At 42.8% G+C, this 18,660-nt stretch overlaps 1 protein-coding gene and 1 non-coding gene across 2 annotated transcripts in view; both read left to right on the top strand.

Moving 5' to 3' along the window:
* COTL1 (coactosin like F-actin binding protein 1) overlaps window positions 1-13,782 on the top strand; it is a 42,740-nt gene extending 28,958 nt beyond the window's left edge. Inside the window, exon 4 of the mRNA XM_038754775.1 lies at window positions 12,508-13,782. Coding sequence (XP_038610703.1) covers window positions 12,508-12,618 — 111 coding nt within the window. The 3' untranslated portion in view covers window positions 12,619-13,782. The remainder of the gene's footprint in view (window positions 1-12,507) is intronic.
* Window positions 13,783-14,102: 320 nt separating this feature from the next.
* On the top strand, window positions 14,103-14,175 carry TRNAT-UGU. The gene has a single exon. It is a non-coding gene; the product is annotated as a tRNA-Thr (tRNA).
* The last annotated feature ends 4,485 nt before the right edge of the window (window positions 14,176-18,660 follow it).

Genomic DNA, 18,660 nt, shown 5'->3' with positions numbered 1-18,660 from the left:
TGTCCAACCTGACTACCCCAGTGCTTAGTACAGTGCTTAGCTTATAATAAGCACTTAACTATTATTATTATTATTATCATTGTTATTAGTAGTAGTAGTATTAGAGGCCCAAGCTCAATGAGTAATTTTTTGTAAATTGAATATTCTCCATGCCAATGCCCTTAGTCTCTTTACCACTATAGGAATATGCTTTTCTCAGTAATTCATTCATTCAGTCGTATTTATTGAGTGCTTACTGTGTGCAGAGCACTGGACTAAACGCTTGGGAAGTACAAGTTGGCAACATATAGAGACGGTTCTTACCCAACAACGGGCTCACAGTCTACAAGGCGGAGATAGACAATAAAACATGTAGACGGGTGTCAAAATCAATCAATCAATCGTATTTATTGAGCACTTACTGTGTGCAGAGCACTGTACTAAACGCTTGGGAAGTACAAGTTGGCAACATATAAAGACGGTTCTTACCCAGCAATGGGCTCACAGTCTAGAAGGGGGAGATAGACGATAAAACATGTAGACGGGTGTCAAAATCAATCAATCGATCAATCGTATTTATTGAGCGCTTACTGTGTGCAGAGCACTGTACTAAGCGCTTGGGAGGTACAAGTACAAAACCGTAAGAATAAATAGAATAGAATAAATAGAATTATAAATAGAATTATAGCTATATGCACATCATTAACAAAATAGAGTAGTAAATATAAACAAGTAAAATAAATAGAGTAATAAATCTGTACAAATATATACAAGTGCCTGCTTTGGGTAGAAACCTGGGCAGATTTGTCCTGAAGTCTTTCTTTTAGTAGTGTCATATTCATCTCAACTCCCTAGCTGCTGGCAGTCCCTCAAAGCTCTTTCCTAGCCCTTAGACTTTTCCTTTGCCTATTCTCAGACTCTAAGTTTAGGTCATTGGTCAATATGGTTTTACCCAACATTTGCTCAGTGATATAGCAACCATGTGTGAAGGAAGAAGGGAAGGAAATACCTTGTTGAATCATAATTGTGTTTTTTTTTAAAAAAAAAAAGCTCTGAAAATTTGGACAGAGGAGAAATCCAAGGTCAAATGAATATGGTGTACTTTGGAGGTGGCCGTAATCTAGTGATCAGGCAAATGAATGTGGTATATTTTCGAGGCACAGTGTCTAGTGGATAGAGCAATCAACTCAGAGTCAGATGAGGAAACTGAGAGCCAGGGAGGTTAAGTGACTTGCCCAAGATCACATCACTTAACTTCCCTGAGTCTCAGTTTCCTCATCTATAACGTGAGGAAAAGGTAGATTGTGAACCCTGTGTGGGACAGGGTGAACCTTCTCCAACGATTAGTACATAGTAGATGCTTAATAGCCTCTATCCTCATTCTGAGCAGAGAATGTGTCTGTTTATCTCTGTATTGTACTCTCCCAAGTGCTTAGTAAGTGCTTTGCGCACAGTAAGCACTCAATACTTTTGAATGAATGAATGAAATGTCATCATAATAATAATATGAATCAAATTATCTGTTGGAGACCCCTTAGGCAATTATGGAGACTAGGGATATTTCCCTCACCAAGTCTGAACAGATGCTTATCTCATGAGGGAGTCTGTGAAAAGAAGACCCCTCCTCACATTTCCAGTGGGGCTAGTAGCAGGCTAGGGATGGATTCTGGAAAGAGTCCGGGCTTGGGAGTCAAAGGTCATGGGTTCTAATCCTGGATCCCCCCACATGTCTACTGTGTGACCTCGGGCAAGTCACTTAACTTCTCTGTGCCTCAGTTCCCTCACCTGTAAAATGGGGATTAAGACTGTGAGCCCCACGTGGGACAACGTAATCACCTTGTAGCCTCCCCAGTGCTTAGAACAGTGCTTCGCACATAGTAAGCACTTAACAAATGTAATTATATTATTATTATTATTATTCTGCAAGTTACGGGTCTTGGTCTCTTTTTCCTCTCCTGTCCCACCCTACAGTTTGGTGGGCTTTTTCCACAGGTATAAAACAATACCAGGTGTGCTTTTTTATGGTTTTTGTTGTAGGTCGGAAAGTCACTGTTTATTGTTGTGTATTGTACTTTCCCAAACACTTATTACAGCACTGTGCACACAGTAAGTGCTCAATAAATATGAATGAATGTAAGCGCTTACTTTGTGTCAAACATTGTTCTATGTGCTGGGGTAGATAGAAGTTAATTAGATTGGACACAGTCCCTGTTCCACACTGGGCTCACAATCTAAGTAAGAAGGAGAACAGGAGAACTGAGGGACAGAGAAGTTGAGTGAGTTGCCCAAGGACACATAGGAAGCGATTGGCAGAGTTGGAATTAGAACCCAGGTCCTCTGACTCCGAGTCCCGTGCTCTGTCAACTAGGTTCAACCCGGATTCCCCGCAGGGGCTGGAAAATTTTGCTCCTCTCCCTATTCTTCTCCCTTTAGTTTTTCCTTTGTTCTTCCCAGTGCCACACAACACTGGCAGAGGTGATGGGAGTGGGATGGGAGCATCTGTAACCCTGCAATGTTCTCCTTCACCTCCCTACATTCTCTTCTTCTCTACAACTGCAGCATTACTGTCTGGGGCTGAGGTGGTCTTCTGTCAGTCTGTGACATCGAGGGAGATCCTTGCAGTGGATTTAAGTGGCTCTCTATATTCAGAAGACATTATGTTCTTTGGACTCATAGCATGTAAGGAGAACAGTGATTACTGAAATAATTTTTCATTCTCTAGGGCTACTTCAAAGCCCATTTAGAGCTTCTCATGACCCGCACCCCTTAAATGACTCGGGCAGACTTTCAAGATATTATAAGGTACCTTGAGTGTTGTTTCTGTTGAGGTCAGAAATAAAAGCCTCTACCCTCGTGGTGCACATCAGGGCCAAAATGAATTACAGAGTTCAGGACACTGTTTTTACTCCTTGTTTAATTAATCTGGCAATCTGTTGAAAGTCTTCTGTTGAAGGTGCAGTTCACTTTGGCAAATCATTGAGTGTTTGATTGCCAGTCATATTTGGAGAATATTCTCCTCACTCCTCCTTCAAAGTTGTGGCCATGCAAAAATTTGGGTAAGGGAGGGAGCCAGGGCTCCCAGACACCCACTGAAAATCTGTAGCCAATAACAGGAGAGGGGGTACCTGGGTAGGTATCCATTCTGATATCTTCCTATAGATATTACTTTTCCCCACAGCTTTTTCAATAAATTAATGGAAACAGGAAATTTTCTATATCAGCACCTGTTTTGGTTTGTAGTGATGTAAGTGGACGTTCTGTTTAAAAAAAAAAAAAGTGGGTCCACCAGACTATAAGTAGACCCTGTAGCTTCAATTGCATAGAATTTCCAAGATGTCTGCTCTGTCTCTCTGATTATTCTACTGATCTCATGCCTTATACCCCTTAAACTGAGGAGAAGGGTTTGTGATATCTACCATGAGACTTATGTGACCAAGGACTGGCATTGTCCACCTTTTAAACCACAACCATACTCTAAATTTTTCTTCTTCATGACTTCTGGGTGGGTTGGCTAATGGGTTTTCTTTGAATTTGACTTGCTTTTAAATTCATTTTAAAAAAGAGTGATGCAGAATGATAGAAAATGTTTAAATTTTACTCTTAAAATGCCTTGTCAGCCATGCAAATAGCCAGTCGATAGTATTCGAGTACCTACTGTATGCCGAGCAGCAGACTGAGTGCTTGAGAGTACAAAAGATCTAAAGGAGAGACAGCCACGCCTACAAGGAGTTTACAGTCTGCATGTCCTCTTGCTGCTGATAAGTAAATAATGTATTCCAGGTGACTAATAGAGAATAACAATCAAATTTACTTTTCCGCCTTACTGCTTCAGGGAGAGGATTGTAATCTTAAGAAAAAAAAATCACTGGCAAAAATTTACCTTCAAGCTCAAAACCCGTGTTTCAATGCTTTGAAATGGCCTGACACTGAGGCACCCCATTAAGCCAAATTTGGGTTTGAGGGTATAAATTGTGTGTTCATAAATGTTTCAATAGGGGTAAAGAGGAAATCACCCCGTAAGTCATCTGCCAGCCGTAATTTAACCATCCAATAGGTGAAGTGGATACATATTTATTACTCTATTTATTTATTTATTTATTTATTTTACTTGTACATTTCTATCCTACTTATTTTATTTTGTTGGTATGTTTGGTTCTGTTCTCTGTCTCCCCCTTTTAGACTGTGAGCCCACTGTTGGGTAGGGACTGTCTCTATGTGATGCCAATTTGTACTTCCCAAGCGCTTAGTACAGTGCTCTGCACATAGTAAGCGCTCAATAAATACGATTGATTGATTGATTGATTGATAAAAAATACAATAGTTGGAAGCTGAGACTCTACCTGAATGTCCATTAGAGTGTTCTGCAAGGGTTAAAATGTGATGGTGGAAGTAATTGGATGTGACTGAAGTAGAATTCTGCCTCAACCTCTCAGCTACCTTCAACACTGTGGACTACACCATGCTACCGGAAACATTATATAACCTTGGCTTCACGGAGCCTGTCCTCTCTTGGTTCTCCTCCTATCTCTCTGGCCACTCCTTCCCAGTCTTTTGTATAGACTCCTCCACTGCCTCTCACCCTCTAACTGTCAGGGGTCCCACAAGGCTTAGTTCTGGGTCCTCTTCTATTTGCCATCTAGACACACTCTGGAGAACTAATTTGCTCCCTCAGCTTCAACTTTCATCTCTTATGTGGATGATTCCCAAATCTTCCACTCCAGCCCTGATCTTTCTCCTTCCTTGCAGTCTCACATTAATTCCTCTTTGACTTCAGGACATCTCTACAGGGTTGTTCTGCCAACACTTTAAACTTAACCATGTCCGAAACAGAACTCCCCAATTTTCCCATCTCCGTAGGCAACATGAATATCCTTCCTGTCTCACAGACCAGTTACCTTGGCATTATCCTTGATTTATCTCTCACATTACCCACATATTCAATCTGTCATGAAATCCTGACGATTCTACCTTCACAGCCTCACAAGATTCCACCCTTTCCTCTCCATCCAAACTTCTGACATGCAGATCTATGCACTTATCATATCCTGCCTTAAATATTAAATCAGCCTCCTTGCTGCCATCACTGCTTCTCCCAACTCCCAACTAGAGAAGCAGCGTGGCTCAGTGGAAAGACCACGGGCTTTGGAGTCAGAGGTTCATATCCCCGCTCCGCTAATTGTCAGCTTTGTGATTTTGGGCAAGTGACTTAACTACTCTGTGCCTTAGTTACCTCATCTGTAAAATGGGGATGAAGACTAGAGGAAGCAGCGTGGCTCAGTGGAAAGAGCACGGGCGTTGGAGTCAGAGGTCATGGGTTCATATCCCAGCTCCGCCAACTGTCAGCTGTGTGACTTTGGGCAAGCCACTTAACTTCTCTGTACCTCAGTTCCCTCATCTGTAAAATGGGGATTAAGACTGTGAGCCCCCAGTGGGACAACCTGATCACCTTGTAACCTCCCCAGCTCTTAGAACAGTGCTTTGCACATAGTAAGTGCTTAATAAATGCCATCATCATCATTATTATTATTATTAACTCCAGTTCATACTACCCTCTGCTGCCCAGATCATCTAAAACTCTGTTCAGTCCATGTCTCACCATTCTTCAGAAATCTTCAGTGATTACCCATTCACCTTCACATCCAACAAAGTCCTTTCTCTAAGGCGCTCAATCAGCTCTCCCCCTTACTGTACCTCACTGATCTACTACAATCCACTCCACATATTTGGCTCCTCTAGTGCCAAACTGCCCATTGTACCTCAGTCTCATCTACCTCACTGCCAACCCCCTTGCCCACATCCTCCCTCTGACCTGTAACTTCTTCCCTCTTCATATATGCTTAGAACAGTGCTTAGAACAGTGCTGTGCACATAGTAAGCACTTAACAAATGCCATCATTATATATGAAAGAGCATCACTCCTCTCACTTTCAAAACACTCCTACAAGCACATCCTCTCCAAGAAGTCTTCCCTGACAAAACCCTCATTTTCCCCATTTGCCCTCTCTTCTGTCATCTGTGCCCTTGGATCTGCATTCCTCAAGCACTTAATAATTGTGGTATTTGTTAAACGCTTACTTTGTACCAAGCATTGTACTAAGCACTGGATTAAATACACGTTTATCAGGTTGGACACACTCCCTGTCCCACAGGGGACTCATATTCTCCCACAACACTTACTATACTTTCCCATTTTCTCTATTTGTAATTTATTTTATTGTCTGTTGCCTCCTCCAGCCTGAAAGTTTCTTGTGGACAGTAATAGGACAGGATGGGAATGCAAACTCCTTTGTTTGGTCCTCTCCCAAGTGCTTAGTCCAATGCTCCACCCACAGTAAGCACTCAATAAATACCATTGATTGATTGTAATATTCCATTTGTCTTTAAAATAGGACCAGAATTTCTGGCTGGAAGTCTTAGCTGTGACACATATCAGTACTTTAGGGGAGAGAGCAACTTTTATCAGGCTCCTGTTTGATTTCTTGGCCCTGTCTAATTCAGACCACATGTTGAAAGGCTCCAGAACAAAAACTCTTGGGTTCTGTTGCTACAGAGCAAGTGTATTGCATCAGCCTAGCACCAAGTAATTTTGAAAGTTCTTTGTACCAATTATCACTAACCAGCTTCTCTAAACTGCTTCAGTCATTCATTCATTCAAATGTATTTATTGAGTGCTTACTGTGTGCAAAGCACTGTACTAAATGCTTAGGAGAGTACACTATAACCATAAATAGTCATGTTTCCTGCCCATAAAGAACTTATAGTCTAGAGGGGGGGATTAGAACCCATGACCTTTAGGGCCGAGACTGTTTTGGAGAGGAATGGAGAGCCACTGCAAGGGGTGCCTAATAATAATAATAATGATAATGGTATTTATTAAGTGCCTACTATGTGAAAAGCACTGTTCTAAGAGCTGGGGAGGTTACAAGGTGATCAGGTTGTCCCACGTGGGACTCACAGTCTTAATTCCCATTTTACAGATGAAGGAACTGAGGCCCAGAGAAGTTAAGTGACTTGCCCAAAGTCATACAGCTGAAAATTGGAGGAGCCGAGGTTTGAACCCATGACCTCTGACTCCAAAGCCCAGGCTCTTTCCACTGAGCCACACTGCTTCCCCAAGGTTCTGGGATTCCGGCCCCAGGGGTCCTTTTCCTAAATGTTCCTGAGCCGTTGTTTGAATATGACTTTGTGTGTTTGGGGGCTATCATTATCAGCAAAATACCCAGGCCCCTGAAATTATCTTCTTCTCCTCCCCTGTAAGTGAAATGGGGTTTCCCAGCCTGGGGAAGGAAAAAATTAGGTTTCTGCCCAGTTGTGCGCAGGAGTGCTATCTCGTAAAGTATTCGCTATTAGTCTTAAAAAATGAGACCACTGATGGTCTTCAGAGCTGGAGCTCTAGTCATCAATGCCTGCCTGAGTCCCTGTCTGAACTTGGCTTGCAATATATGATTTCCAGAAGTAATCTGACGCAGACAGGACTCTGCATCCTGTCCTGTGTTGTCTAAAGGGCCTGACTTATTATGCATGAATGTATTAAAGTGACTACATGATTGACAGGGAAAAGGTCAGTGAACTGCAGCACCCCCTCACTCCCTGAAGATCAATGAAAACCTTATCGGGATCACCAGTGTCCTCAGAGCAAGCACAAAGGCTGCCTTTTAGATGTGTAGGAAGCTTAGGCATGGAGGGGTAAGCCAGAAAGATTGGGAACAGGAGCAGAACCAGAAGCCTGAAATCGACATAGAGTCCCTGAGAAAATATGCCCATCCTATAAAATCAGCCATTGGTGTTTCAAGGGCAGAGTCTTTTGGCTCAGTTTCAAAGGCACTGTAAAACTGGGGAATCCTCCCCTTCCCCTGTTCCTGAAAAATCCAAGGTTAGAACTGTGATGAAGCTGAAGGGCCTGAAGGGTGATCTAATCATCCTGTTACTCTGGTTGTCCAGTTTAATATTTTCCCTGGGCTCCTTCCTCTAAATCCATTACCTTCTCACCCTTCCCCATTGCCCCCATCCTTGACTCGTCATAGACTTTCTGAAGAAGAAATATTTTAGGCAGGGTGACTCAATCACTGTATTTATCGAGAGCGTACAGTGTCCAGTGCTTAGCACAGTGCCTGGCACATGGTAAGCACTTAATAAATAATATTATTATTATTATTATTACTATGAGCTTGGGAGAGTCCAATGTAACAGATTTGGTAGACATGTTCCCTGCCCACAAGGACCTTACAGACCAGAGGGGTGAACTCACTGACCAATTGGCTGGTGCTTTTATCAAGGGCTTGTGCCCTGACATTTTTACCTTAAGCTCTGACCTGGAACTCCCTTCCCCTTCAAATCCAACAGACTGTCACTCCCCCCGCTTCAAAGCCTTATTAAAAGCACATCTCCAAGAGGCCTTCCCTCAGTAAGACCTCATTTCCCCTACTCCCTCTCCTTTCTGCATCACCCTTCTACTTGGACTTGTACCCCGTTATTGACTCTACCCTCAGGCCACAGCACTTAAGTACATATCCATAACTTAATGTCTATCTCCCACTGTAGACTGTAAGCTTGTAGTGTACAGGGATCGTGTCTACCAACTCTTTTATATTGTATGCTCCTGAAGGCTTAATATAGAGCTCTGTACACAGTACAGGTGCGGTAAAGGAAAGAGCACGGGAGTCAGAGTTCGTGGGTTCTAATCCCGGCTCCGCCACTTGTCAGCTCTGTGACTTTGGGCAAGTCACTTAACTTCTCTGTGCCTCAGTTCCCCTTGTCTGTAAAATGGGGATTAAGAATGTGAGCCTCACGTGGGGCAACCTATCTTGTATCTACTTCTGTGCTTACAACAGTGCTTGGCACATAGTAAGTGCTTAAGAAACAAATAAAGATGGTTGATCAATTAAGGATTGATTACTCAAGAAAACACACACATACACACCCCACACCCCCAGGCCGCGGCCAACTCCTCTTGGTCCCCTGAGAAGCATTCACCCAGAGCAATGATTGGATTCCAAGAGTTTAATCTTTGTCCAGATGCTTGGGCTATGGAATGGGTGAGACTTCTCCCACTCTTACTACTGCCATTTTACTTCTGAAAGAGTTCCACTGGGTCAGGTATATACTGGGCAAACTAAACAATGATCACCAATCATTGCCTATTGACCTTTCGTCCAAACACAGCACTCCAGATTAAAGTAGTAAAATTAGTTGTTTCTGCCTTGAAACCTGGGCATTGACTGTCTCTTTCTGGGGCCAATCACAAGAAATCTGGGCTCATATGGTCAGATGATTCTACGGAGGAATGGTCAGGGAATGTGGCCCAGTGAATAAAGCTTATCCACAGCTTTTTTTTTTTGACACTTTTCTGAGATCTTGTCTGAGAGTCAGAATGTGTTAGGAACCACTGTCTAAAGTGTGGTCACAGTATGATCCAGTCTCTTTAACTTTCATCCACAATTCAGACATCCAAATCAGACCACAACTCCTGAATGACCACACTGATAGGCCCCCGCTACGAGTGTCATTATTGTCCTGGGGATAGCCTAGCAATAGTCAAGCAGGAATATGAGCATTTTAAGATCAACTCTTCAGAAGTTTCTAAGTATCACTCTTTGAAGCCTGAAGTTGCAAGTACTGACCAGTATCCCTAACTCCAATGTGTCAGAGGATTTAATCAGGCTAAGTCTTAAACTCCATATCCCCGGTGACTGGGGAAAAGGTAAATTGAAAACACTTCCATTGTCATGGATACTTGGGGATTTGAAGGCCAACAAAGCTTCCTACCTTTCTTCAGGTGAACAGTCCTATCAAAGCATCTGTAATGAATGCAATGAGATAATACCAACACCTTCTGTTCAACTGTGACTGAGATTTGTTGAGAAGCAGCGTGGCTCAGTGGAAAGAGCCCGGGCTTTGGAGTCAGAGGTCATGGGTTCAAATCCCATCTCCGCCAATTAGCTGTGAGACTTTGGGCAAATCACTCAACTTCTCTGGGCCTCAGTTACCTCATCTGTAAAATGGGGATTAAGACTGTGAGCCCCCTGAGGGACAACCTGATCACTTTGTAACCTCCCAAGCGCTTAGAACAGTGCTTTGCTTATAGTAAGTGCTTAATAAATGCCATTATTATTATTATTATTATTATTATTATTATTATTTGTTCTCTGGTTCAACAGTAGCTCAGACTGATTCAGATTGAAGAATGTGAAATATCTATGGTATATATTATAACCTGCAGGGACGTGAAAGTCACAGTTCAGATGTGGTTTGGTGGAAAAAGCAGTTTGGAGTTAACTTTCAATTTGGATTCCCGTGGCTCTGCTAAAGCAACCATCTAATCAGTGTTGGGCTCCAGAATACTCCTCACAAAAATGTTGTGGGCTTAGCTTGACCTCATTGTTCCTTCCCTCACCCCCTCCATGCTAGTGATCTGTCACACTGAGCATGGTGCAGGGCTCCACCAAACACGTGAAATCTTAATTGGGTGTCTTTCAGTGTGAGTGCTTTTGTGTTTTCCGTGAATAAAGTCGACACAGCATGCTGGAGAGGACTGGGTGGGATGAAAAGCAAGACTGTCATTGAAAATCAGGAGTCCGCACTCACCTCCCCTCTAAATTATTTTCCATGGTACTTTTCTAAAGCTCATATTACCTTTGCCTATAAGGAAAATTCCTTCTCCGTGTTCAGAATGTACAGCCCAGGTTACTGTGCCTGAAGCAATAGACCAGTATTCATTTTTTACTTATTTGTCTGGCTTTAAAGGAACAGGAAAAAAATGAGAAACTACCCTTGTGACACTATGGGCTGTTTCAGCCTCCTCATTGACCTCCGTGTCCCCTGTTCATACTCTGCTGTCCGTTCTGCCTATGTCTCTCCAATAGCTGGGCCATCTCTCTCTGCATCAGCAGAAACTCTTAATGATTGTCTTTGAGACATTGTCAGCCCTCTCCTGCTAATTTATCTACTCTCTTCTCCCACTGCACCCCAGCTCATAGTCTGCATTCCTCTGAAGCTAATCTATTCACTAGGCCCCTTCTCTTCCACAGCATACTCTTGCTCAGCCCTTCACTCCTGCTTCTTTCCCCCTAACATTGAACAGACTACTGCTCTCCCATGTCAAAGCCATTTTAGAATTTCAGCTCTTTCAGGAAGTCTTCCCCAGTTGATTTCAAGTCTCCCCAGTTTAGGGAGCACAGGCCTGAGGGTCAGAGGTTCTAATCGGTTCTAATCCCAGCCCTGCTACTTGTCTGCTGTGTGACCTTGGGCAAATAATTTAACTTCTCTGTGCTTCAGTTCCCTCATCTGCAAAATACCTGTTCTCCCTCCTACTCAAACTCTGAGCCCCATGAGGGATCTGATTATCTTGTACCTTCTCCTAGAAGGTCTGTTTCACTTCTACTAATTCTATTGTACTCCCCCAAGTACAGTGCTCTACGTGTTATATTGTACTCTCCCAAGTGCTTCACACACAGTAAATGCTCAATAAATACAATTGAATGATGAATATGACACCCAAATAATATTGATTGATGTGCACCTGACAACAACCATTAATCCTTTGGAACGTTCAATCAAAGATATTTACTGAGCACTTATTGTGTGCAGAGCATTGATTAAGTGCTTGGGAGAGTAGAATACCATAGAATTGATAGTATCCCTGCCCCAAGGAGCTTGGCTCTAATGGGAAAATCATGGACCTGGGAATCAGAGGGCCTGAATTCTAATCTGAGATCTGCCAGTTGTGTCCTTTGAGTCCTTGGGCAAGTCACTAAACTGCTCTGTGCCTCAGTTTCCTCAACTGTAAAATGAGGATCCAATACCTGTCTCCCTCCTACTTAGGCTGTAAGCCCCATGTGGGAGAAGTCTTATTAACTTTTATCTACCCTAGCACTTAGAACAATGCTTGACACATAGTAAGCACTGAAATATAGTAATAATATGGGGAGAACAGTCTATAACAAGAGAGGAACCCTAGGCAGGACTGTTCCTCAACTTGGACATCACCAATTTGAGCCTGTGGCCAAAGCAAGGCAAGTTTGGGTGTCCATAAGGAATTTTTTGATCTACTGTGTGTCGGCAAAACTGTGGACTAGGAGGGGAAGATATAGGAGGAGAAATATGGAATTCTATCTGCTGATAGGGTTGGGGGTAGGAACAGATTTAGACTCGGACAACAAAGGAGATCTCAGGAAGCTAAAACACCCGGGAACACATGCCTCCCCCTGGATTGTAGAAAACTGCATTTTCAAACACTTCTAGAAATTGAACTCTTCAGCCATTCAGGCCCATTTCGATCTGGATTAGGAGGGTCTTAAATGTACCAGGTTTCAGGCATAACATTAGATCATTTCTTTTAAAACACACAACTTGAGAAGAGAGATTCACTTAGCTTTTGGTACTGGCGTCTAGGCTATTAGATTAATGTTCGTGTTAGCCATTCTTCTAAACACTTGAAATTCCTCGAGCTGGGGCAGTGGTCGGCAATACCTCTTTTTGAATCGGTTTTCCTTTTTAAAACAATATTCCTTTTTTGTTTATTTTTTTCAGAATTTTGCCAAAGAATTTGTGATCAGTGACCCAAAGGAGCTGGAGGAAGACTTCATCAAGAGTGAGCTGAAGAAAGCAGGAGGAGCAAATTATGATGCTCAGACAGAATAAACACCCCCTGCTTCAGCAGCATCTGTCTGGACCAGGAAAGGGAAGAGCCCTGGCAAGCCACCGAACACCAAAACAGGGAGATGAGATATCACGCTGCTTATTTGTGGGCACAAAACTCCCTTCCCTGCTCCCCAAAAAGGACGTCCCTCCTCCACCTTCCGTCCAAAAAACCCTTTCTTTTCTTAAAATTATTTTGTACGTGTACTCACAGACCTATGCTGATGCTTTGCCCTGGATTTTTTTTTTCTTTATGGTTTTGTTCTGAACCTCTCTGCTCTGCTGCAGTCTTTTTTTTTTTTTTTTTAACAGTAACCTCTGCTTCATTCTTTGAGGCCCAATCGTGCTTCCATTTACCAACAAGAAAAAAACACTCTGGGAGCTGAGCACTAGGGGTTTAGTAGTTTCGGATATTCATGCAGTATATTCACTTACTTTCCCAAAGATGTAGACCAATTTGATTCACTCTGGATGCACCCAGTTAAATTGACCAGAACTTAAAAGTGTTAAATGGAAATATGTTGCTTAGCAGCTAAAACAGTATCTTCAACTCTTAATAAACAGGAAGACATTAAATTTGCCTTAAAACTTGCTTATAGCTGCTCTGTTCTGTGCACTATGCCTGTCCAAAAATACCCCTGCAAGTTTCTCTTGATTGGAATCTTGTTATGAAAACCAGTGAAGCTGCCAAACTCTGGCATTGAGTCTTATAGCAAGGGGATACTGGTTTTATGGCATGTAATTTGAATTTGTTAATGTGGCAGGGAATTAAGATGAAGGCCCAAGATGTGATTCAGATGCCTGGGAAATTTGTCTTGAGACGGGCAAAAGTAGCTGCTGATGACTAGAAGCCTCTCCCCACCCCTTTTTTGTTAACTTTTACAAAAATCAGTTTTAAGTCCCAATGGGGATCGTTATTGTCTTGGCTCATGACCTAGGCATGGAGCTTGGCTTTTCTGTTGGAACAACACCACCCGTGTTTAGTAGCTTTAGCTCAGTTCTGGGAATTTAATGGTTTAAACAAAAAATTGGCATGGGCTGAGACACATTTCCTGTTTCCACAGACACACACATATCACTTAGGGAAAAACTGTACTGTATTGGGGTTTGGGACAAAGTGAGCGCTAAAACAATTTACAAAAATAAAGTTGGTTTTTTTTCCAGAAAGAATGTTCAACATTGCCTTCTTTCTTTTGTTTGCTTGTCAACTTTGTTCCCAGCTGGAATTTCCACCCCAGATTTGTGCCCCTTCCCAGATGCAGGCTAGCTTTTACGAAGGAATTGGTGAAGCTCTCGGTTACTACCCCGGCGCTTAGTACAGTGCTTGGCACATAGTGAGCAATTAAATACCACAATTATTATTACCAATGACATTTGCTCTCCTTCATGTGTTTGCATCCCAAAGGCATCCATGAGAACCAGTTGTGCCTTTTAATATATTTATCGACATTTATTATCTACTGTCGGTGGAGTAAAGAATTAAGCAGGGCTCTGTAGCTTAGGGGTTAGAGCACTGGTCTTGTAAACCAGGGGTCGTGAGTTTGAATCTTGCCAGGGCTTTAGTTATTTTTCAGCTCTTAGAACAGTGCTTTGCACATAGTAAGCACTTAATAAATGCCATTATTATTATCGGAGAACCTACAATAGAGGTAAAATGACCTTGAGAGGCTTAGAGTCTAAGGATGAGGAAAGCAAACACCCATTACCAAGTAGACAACAATCAGGAAAATGGACACAGATAATTAATGAGTCAGCAATTAGTGTAATTTTCAGTACCGCAAAGCTGAAGTTTCTACTCGGCTGTTTGATGACACCCTTCTTGGATTCGTTCGGGAGTTCGGAACTGGAATTCCAGCACATCAAATCCTGGTGGGGAGTTTTAATTAGGTCATAGTGAGCATCAGGCCCAGGGCAAGCAGGGTGGGGGAGGGTATAGAGGGGAAAGCATAGGTGAAATGAAAAAAAAATATTTCAGAACAAGTAATAAGCCTGTGAGGTTCTCCCAGCGTGAGGCAAGGTTAGGTGTTGGGTCACAGTGCCACATGCATCAGGTGGGACTGTGTCAACATGACGGAATGCTTGTTCACCTCTCCACCACATTCAAAAAGGGCAAGTTCTCACCCTCTGGCTGGCTTGTTTTTTCCATTGTAGCAGGGCAAAAGGATTCATCATCAATGAATCAATCATCATCATCAATCGTATTTATTGAGCGCTTACTATGTGCAGAGCACTGGACTAAGCGCTTGGGAAGTACAAATTGGCAACATATAGAGACAGTCCCTACCCAACAGTGGGCTCACAGTCTAAAAGGGGGAGACAGAGAACAAAACCAAACATACTAAGAAAATAAAATAAATAGAATAGATATGTACAAGTAAAATAAATAGAGTAATAAATATGTACAAACATATATACAGGCGCTGTGGGGAAGGGAAGGAGGTAAGATGGGGGGATGGAGAGGGGGACGAGGGGGAGAGGAAGGAAGGGGCTCAGTCAGGATTCAGTTAGACTCCTGTGCTTATCTGAAAAATATGGCCACCCTGGAAAGTTCCTGTAGTTGCTTGCTACTGCCCCACTGGTTTGGAAAGCAGGTTACCAAATACTGATGGACTGATAGATTGATTATTCACCCTCCAAAAATGAACCCCCCCACCCCATTCTAGCCATATATCTTCTTTTATGTGAGGCACACACAATTCAAATGTTCAAATCTAAGGATGTGGCCTGAATCACAGACGTTTTTACTGACAGCTGGAGTCCTGGGAGCAGTGTGGCCTAATGGAGGGACGGAGGCAGGAGGCCCGGGCTCTAGTTCTACCTCCATCCACTTAACTACAAGGTGGCCTTTGGACAAGTCACAGCTTCTCTGTGCCTCATTATCCTCATCTGTAAAATGGAAATAAAATACCTGTCCTCCCTCACCCTTTTAGGCTGTGAGCCCTGTAAGGGGCAGGGGTTGTGCCTGATCCAATTATCTTGTTTCTATCTCAGTTAGTAATAATAATGAACAACTGTGAAATTTAAGTGCTTACTGTGTGCCAGGCGCTGTACTAAGCGCCCGGGTGGGTCCAAGCAAATCACCCTGTCCAAGGTGGGGCTCCAGTCTCAATCCTCATTTTACAGATGAGGTAAGCGAGACCCAGAGAATAATTATCATGGCATTTGTTAAGCACTTACTATGTGCCAGGCACTGTACTAAGCACTGGGGTGGATCCAAGTAAATCGGGTTGGACACAGTCCCTGTCCCATGTGGGGCTCACAGTCTCAATCCCCATTTTACAGATGAGGGAACTGAGGCACAGAGAAGTGAAGTGACTCGCCCAAGGTCACATGGCAGAGAAGTGGCAGAGGCTTGATTAGAACTCATGACTTTCTGACTCCCAGGACTGGGCTCTATACACTACGCCATGTGGCTCCTCAGTCAATCATATTTATTGAGCACTTACTATGTGCGGTGCACTGTGCTAAGTGTTTGGGAGTGTATAATATAACAATAAAACAGACACATTCCCTGCCCAAAAAAGAGCTCAGTGCTTATTCATGCACCTTAATCAGTCTGAATTTACAATATTTCAACTTTTCTCAGAGGAACAATATTATAAATGGGGAATGCTTTCAAAACCAAAGCTGGATGATAGTCTCACTAAAATTGTGTACTTTAGTATGGATGAGCAGAATGCAGTGGCTGCCAACTTCTACGGCATTGAAAATAAAATGGATTGTATCAACCCTACCCTGTGACACTACCTGGTGGCCTGGTATCTGCCCCATGGCTTCTCCCACCCTCGTCCCATTCCCCATCACTGCTTCAGAAATTATTTTGGCTTTTTCCCATGCACTGCTGTGCACCCATCACAGCCCTAAAACTAGTGTCACAGTCAATCAATGGTATTTATTCATTCATTCATTCAGTCGTATTTTTTGAGTGCTTACTGTGTGCAGAGCACTGTACAAGTCGGCAACATATAGAGACGGTTCCTACCCAACAACGGGCTCGCAGTCTAGAAGGGGGAGACAGACAACAAAACAAAACATGTAGACAGGTGTCAAAATCGTCAGAACAAATAGAATTAAAGCTATATGCACATCATTAACAAAATAAAAATAGTAAATATGCACTAAACGTTTTCCAATGGCTAACACTGTCCAAATATTTCTTAACATAGTGTTGTGATGACCCAGCCAAGAGGAAAAAGTCTCAGTTGTATTTTCAACACAGTCTTACAGATGTCTTTTAAATATCTGCTGCAGAAAGAAATATTTAATACCTCTAGCATCTGAATCTTCCTAGTTCCATAGCAGGGCATTGGAGAATTTCATTGTTTGGAAAAAGTCTTGTAGACAGATAACGTCTACCTAGTTAATGAGTAACAAGTATATATTGAGTGCTTACTATTTACAGAGCATTATACTAAGGATTCAGGAAAGTACAACATAACAGAGTTGGTAGACACATTCCCTGCCCATGAAGAGCTTGCAGTGCTAAATGGGTGGAGTCGGGGAGGGGGCACAAAGGAGGCTAGTGTTGTCAATTTAATACCATTGTGTCAGAAACCTGACACAGGGTGTACATTTTAAAATATTGTCAGGACCCTTCATCTTATTTCAGCTCCCCCACTTGGCTGTGTGACCTTGGGTAAGTCACTTCACTTCTCTGTGCCTCAGTAATCTCATCTGTGAGATAGAAATTGAGACTGTGAACCCCACGTGGAATAGGGACTGTGTCCAGCCCAATTTGCTTGCATTCACCCCAGTGCTTAGTACAGTGCCTGGTACATAGTAAGCGCTTAACAAATACCATGATTATTATAATTAAATCAGGGTATTCCGGCATCACAGTGTCTGCTCAGCATCTGCAGATCACTCACCCGCAAACAAACCTACCTGCTCGTCTTGGTCAGCAACTCTTCTGGTGGCACCACGGGGCAGGCTGGGGAAACTGGGGGTATTTTTGGTCTCCATAAGCAGGCCAGATGCTTATTATGTCCTCTCCCCCTCCTCCCCCTCCCCCCGTCTTACCTCCTTCCCCTCCCCACAGCACCTGTATATATGTTTGTACATATTTATTACTCTATTTATTTTACTTGTACACATTTATTCTATTTATTTTATTTTGTTAATATGTTTTGTTTTGTTCTCTGTCTCCCCCTTCTAGACTCTGAGCCCGCTGTTGGGTAGGGAACGTCTCTATATGTTGCCAACTTGGACTTCCCAAGCGCTTACTGCAGTGCTCTGCACACAGTAAGTGCTCAATAAATACGATTGAATGAATGAATGAACCAGCCATTCCTTCGGTGGGCTGCCTACCTGTCACACTGGAGCTGAGTTTGGAGGTGGTGACAGAGGGAACCATGAAAGTTGGGCATACTTTGTTCCACGAAATGTTAATGAGGCTTAATCCTTCGAAATAATATAATAATAATAACAATTTTGGTATTTGTTAAGCACTTACTATGTGCAAAGCACTGTTCTAAGCACTGGGGAGGATACAAGGTGATCAGGTTGGCCCATGTGGGGCTCACAATCTTAATCCCCATTTTACAGATGAGGTAACTGAGGCACAGAGAAGTGAAGTGACTTGTCCAAAGTCGCACAGCTGACAAGCAGCGGAGCCAGGATTTGAACCCATGACCTCTGACTCCCAAGCCCGGGCTTTTTCTACTGAGCCACACTGCTTCTCAATGATCCCATTTAGTGGTGCTTGATAGAATCGCCCAAACTGGTCTCTGCAAATTTTATATTACGAGCTCGCCGGACTTGAAGAGCAGGGGAGTGGCACCGGGGAAGAGGTAGGTGGGATCATCATCATCATCAATCGTATTTATTGAGCGCTTACTGTGTGCAGAGCACTGTACTAAGCGCTTTGGAAGTCCAAGTTGGCAACATATAGAGACGGTCCCTACCCAACAGTGGGCTCACAGTCTAAAAGGGGGAGACAGAGAACGAAACTAAACATACTAACAAAATAAAATAAATAGAATAGATATGTACAAGTAAAATAAATAATAAATAAATAGAGTAACAAATATGTACAAACATATATAC

Source organism: Tachyglossus aculeatus, chromosome 11 (genome assembly GCF_015852505.1).
Source record: "Tachyglossus aculeatus isolate mTacAcu1 chromosome 11, mTacAcu1.pri, whole genome shotgun sequence".
NCBI lineage: Eukaryota > Metazoa > Chordata > Mammalia > Monotremata > Tachyglossidae > Tachyglossus > Tachyglossus aculeatus.
Note: the sequence above shows the minus strand (reverse complement) of the source record. Positions and strands in the feature narration are given on the sequence as shown.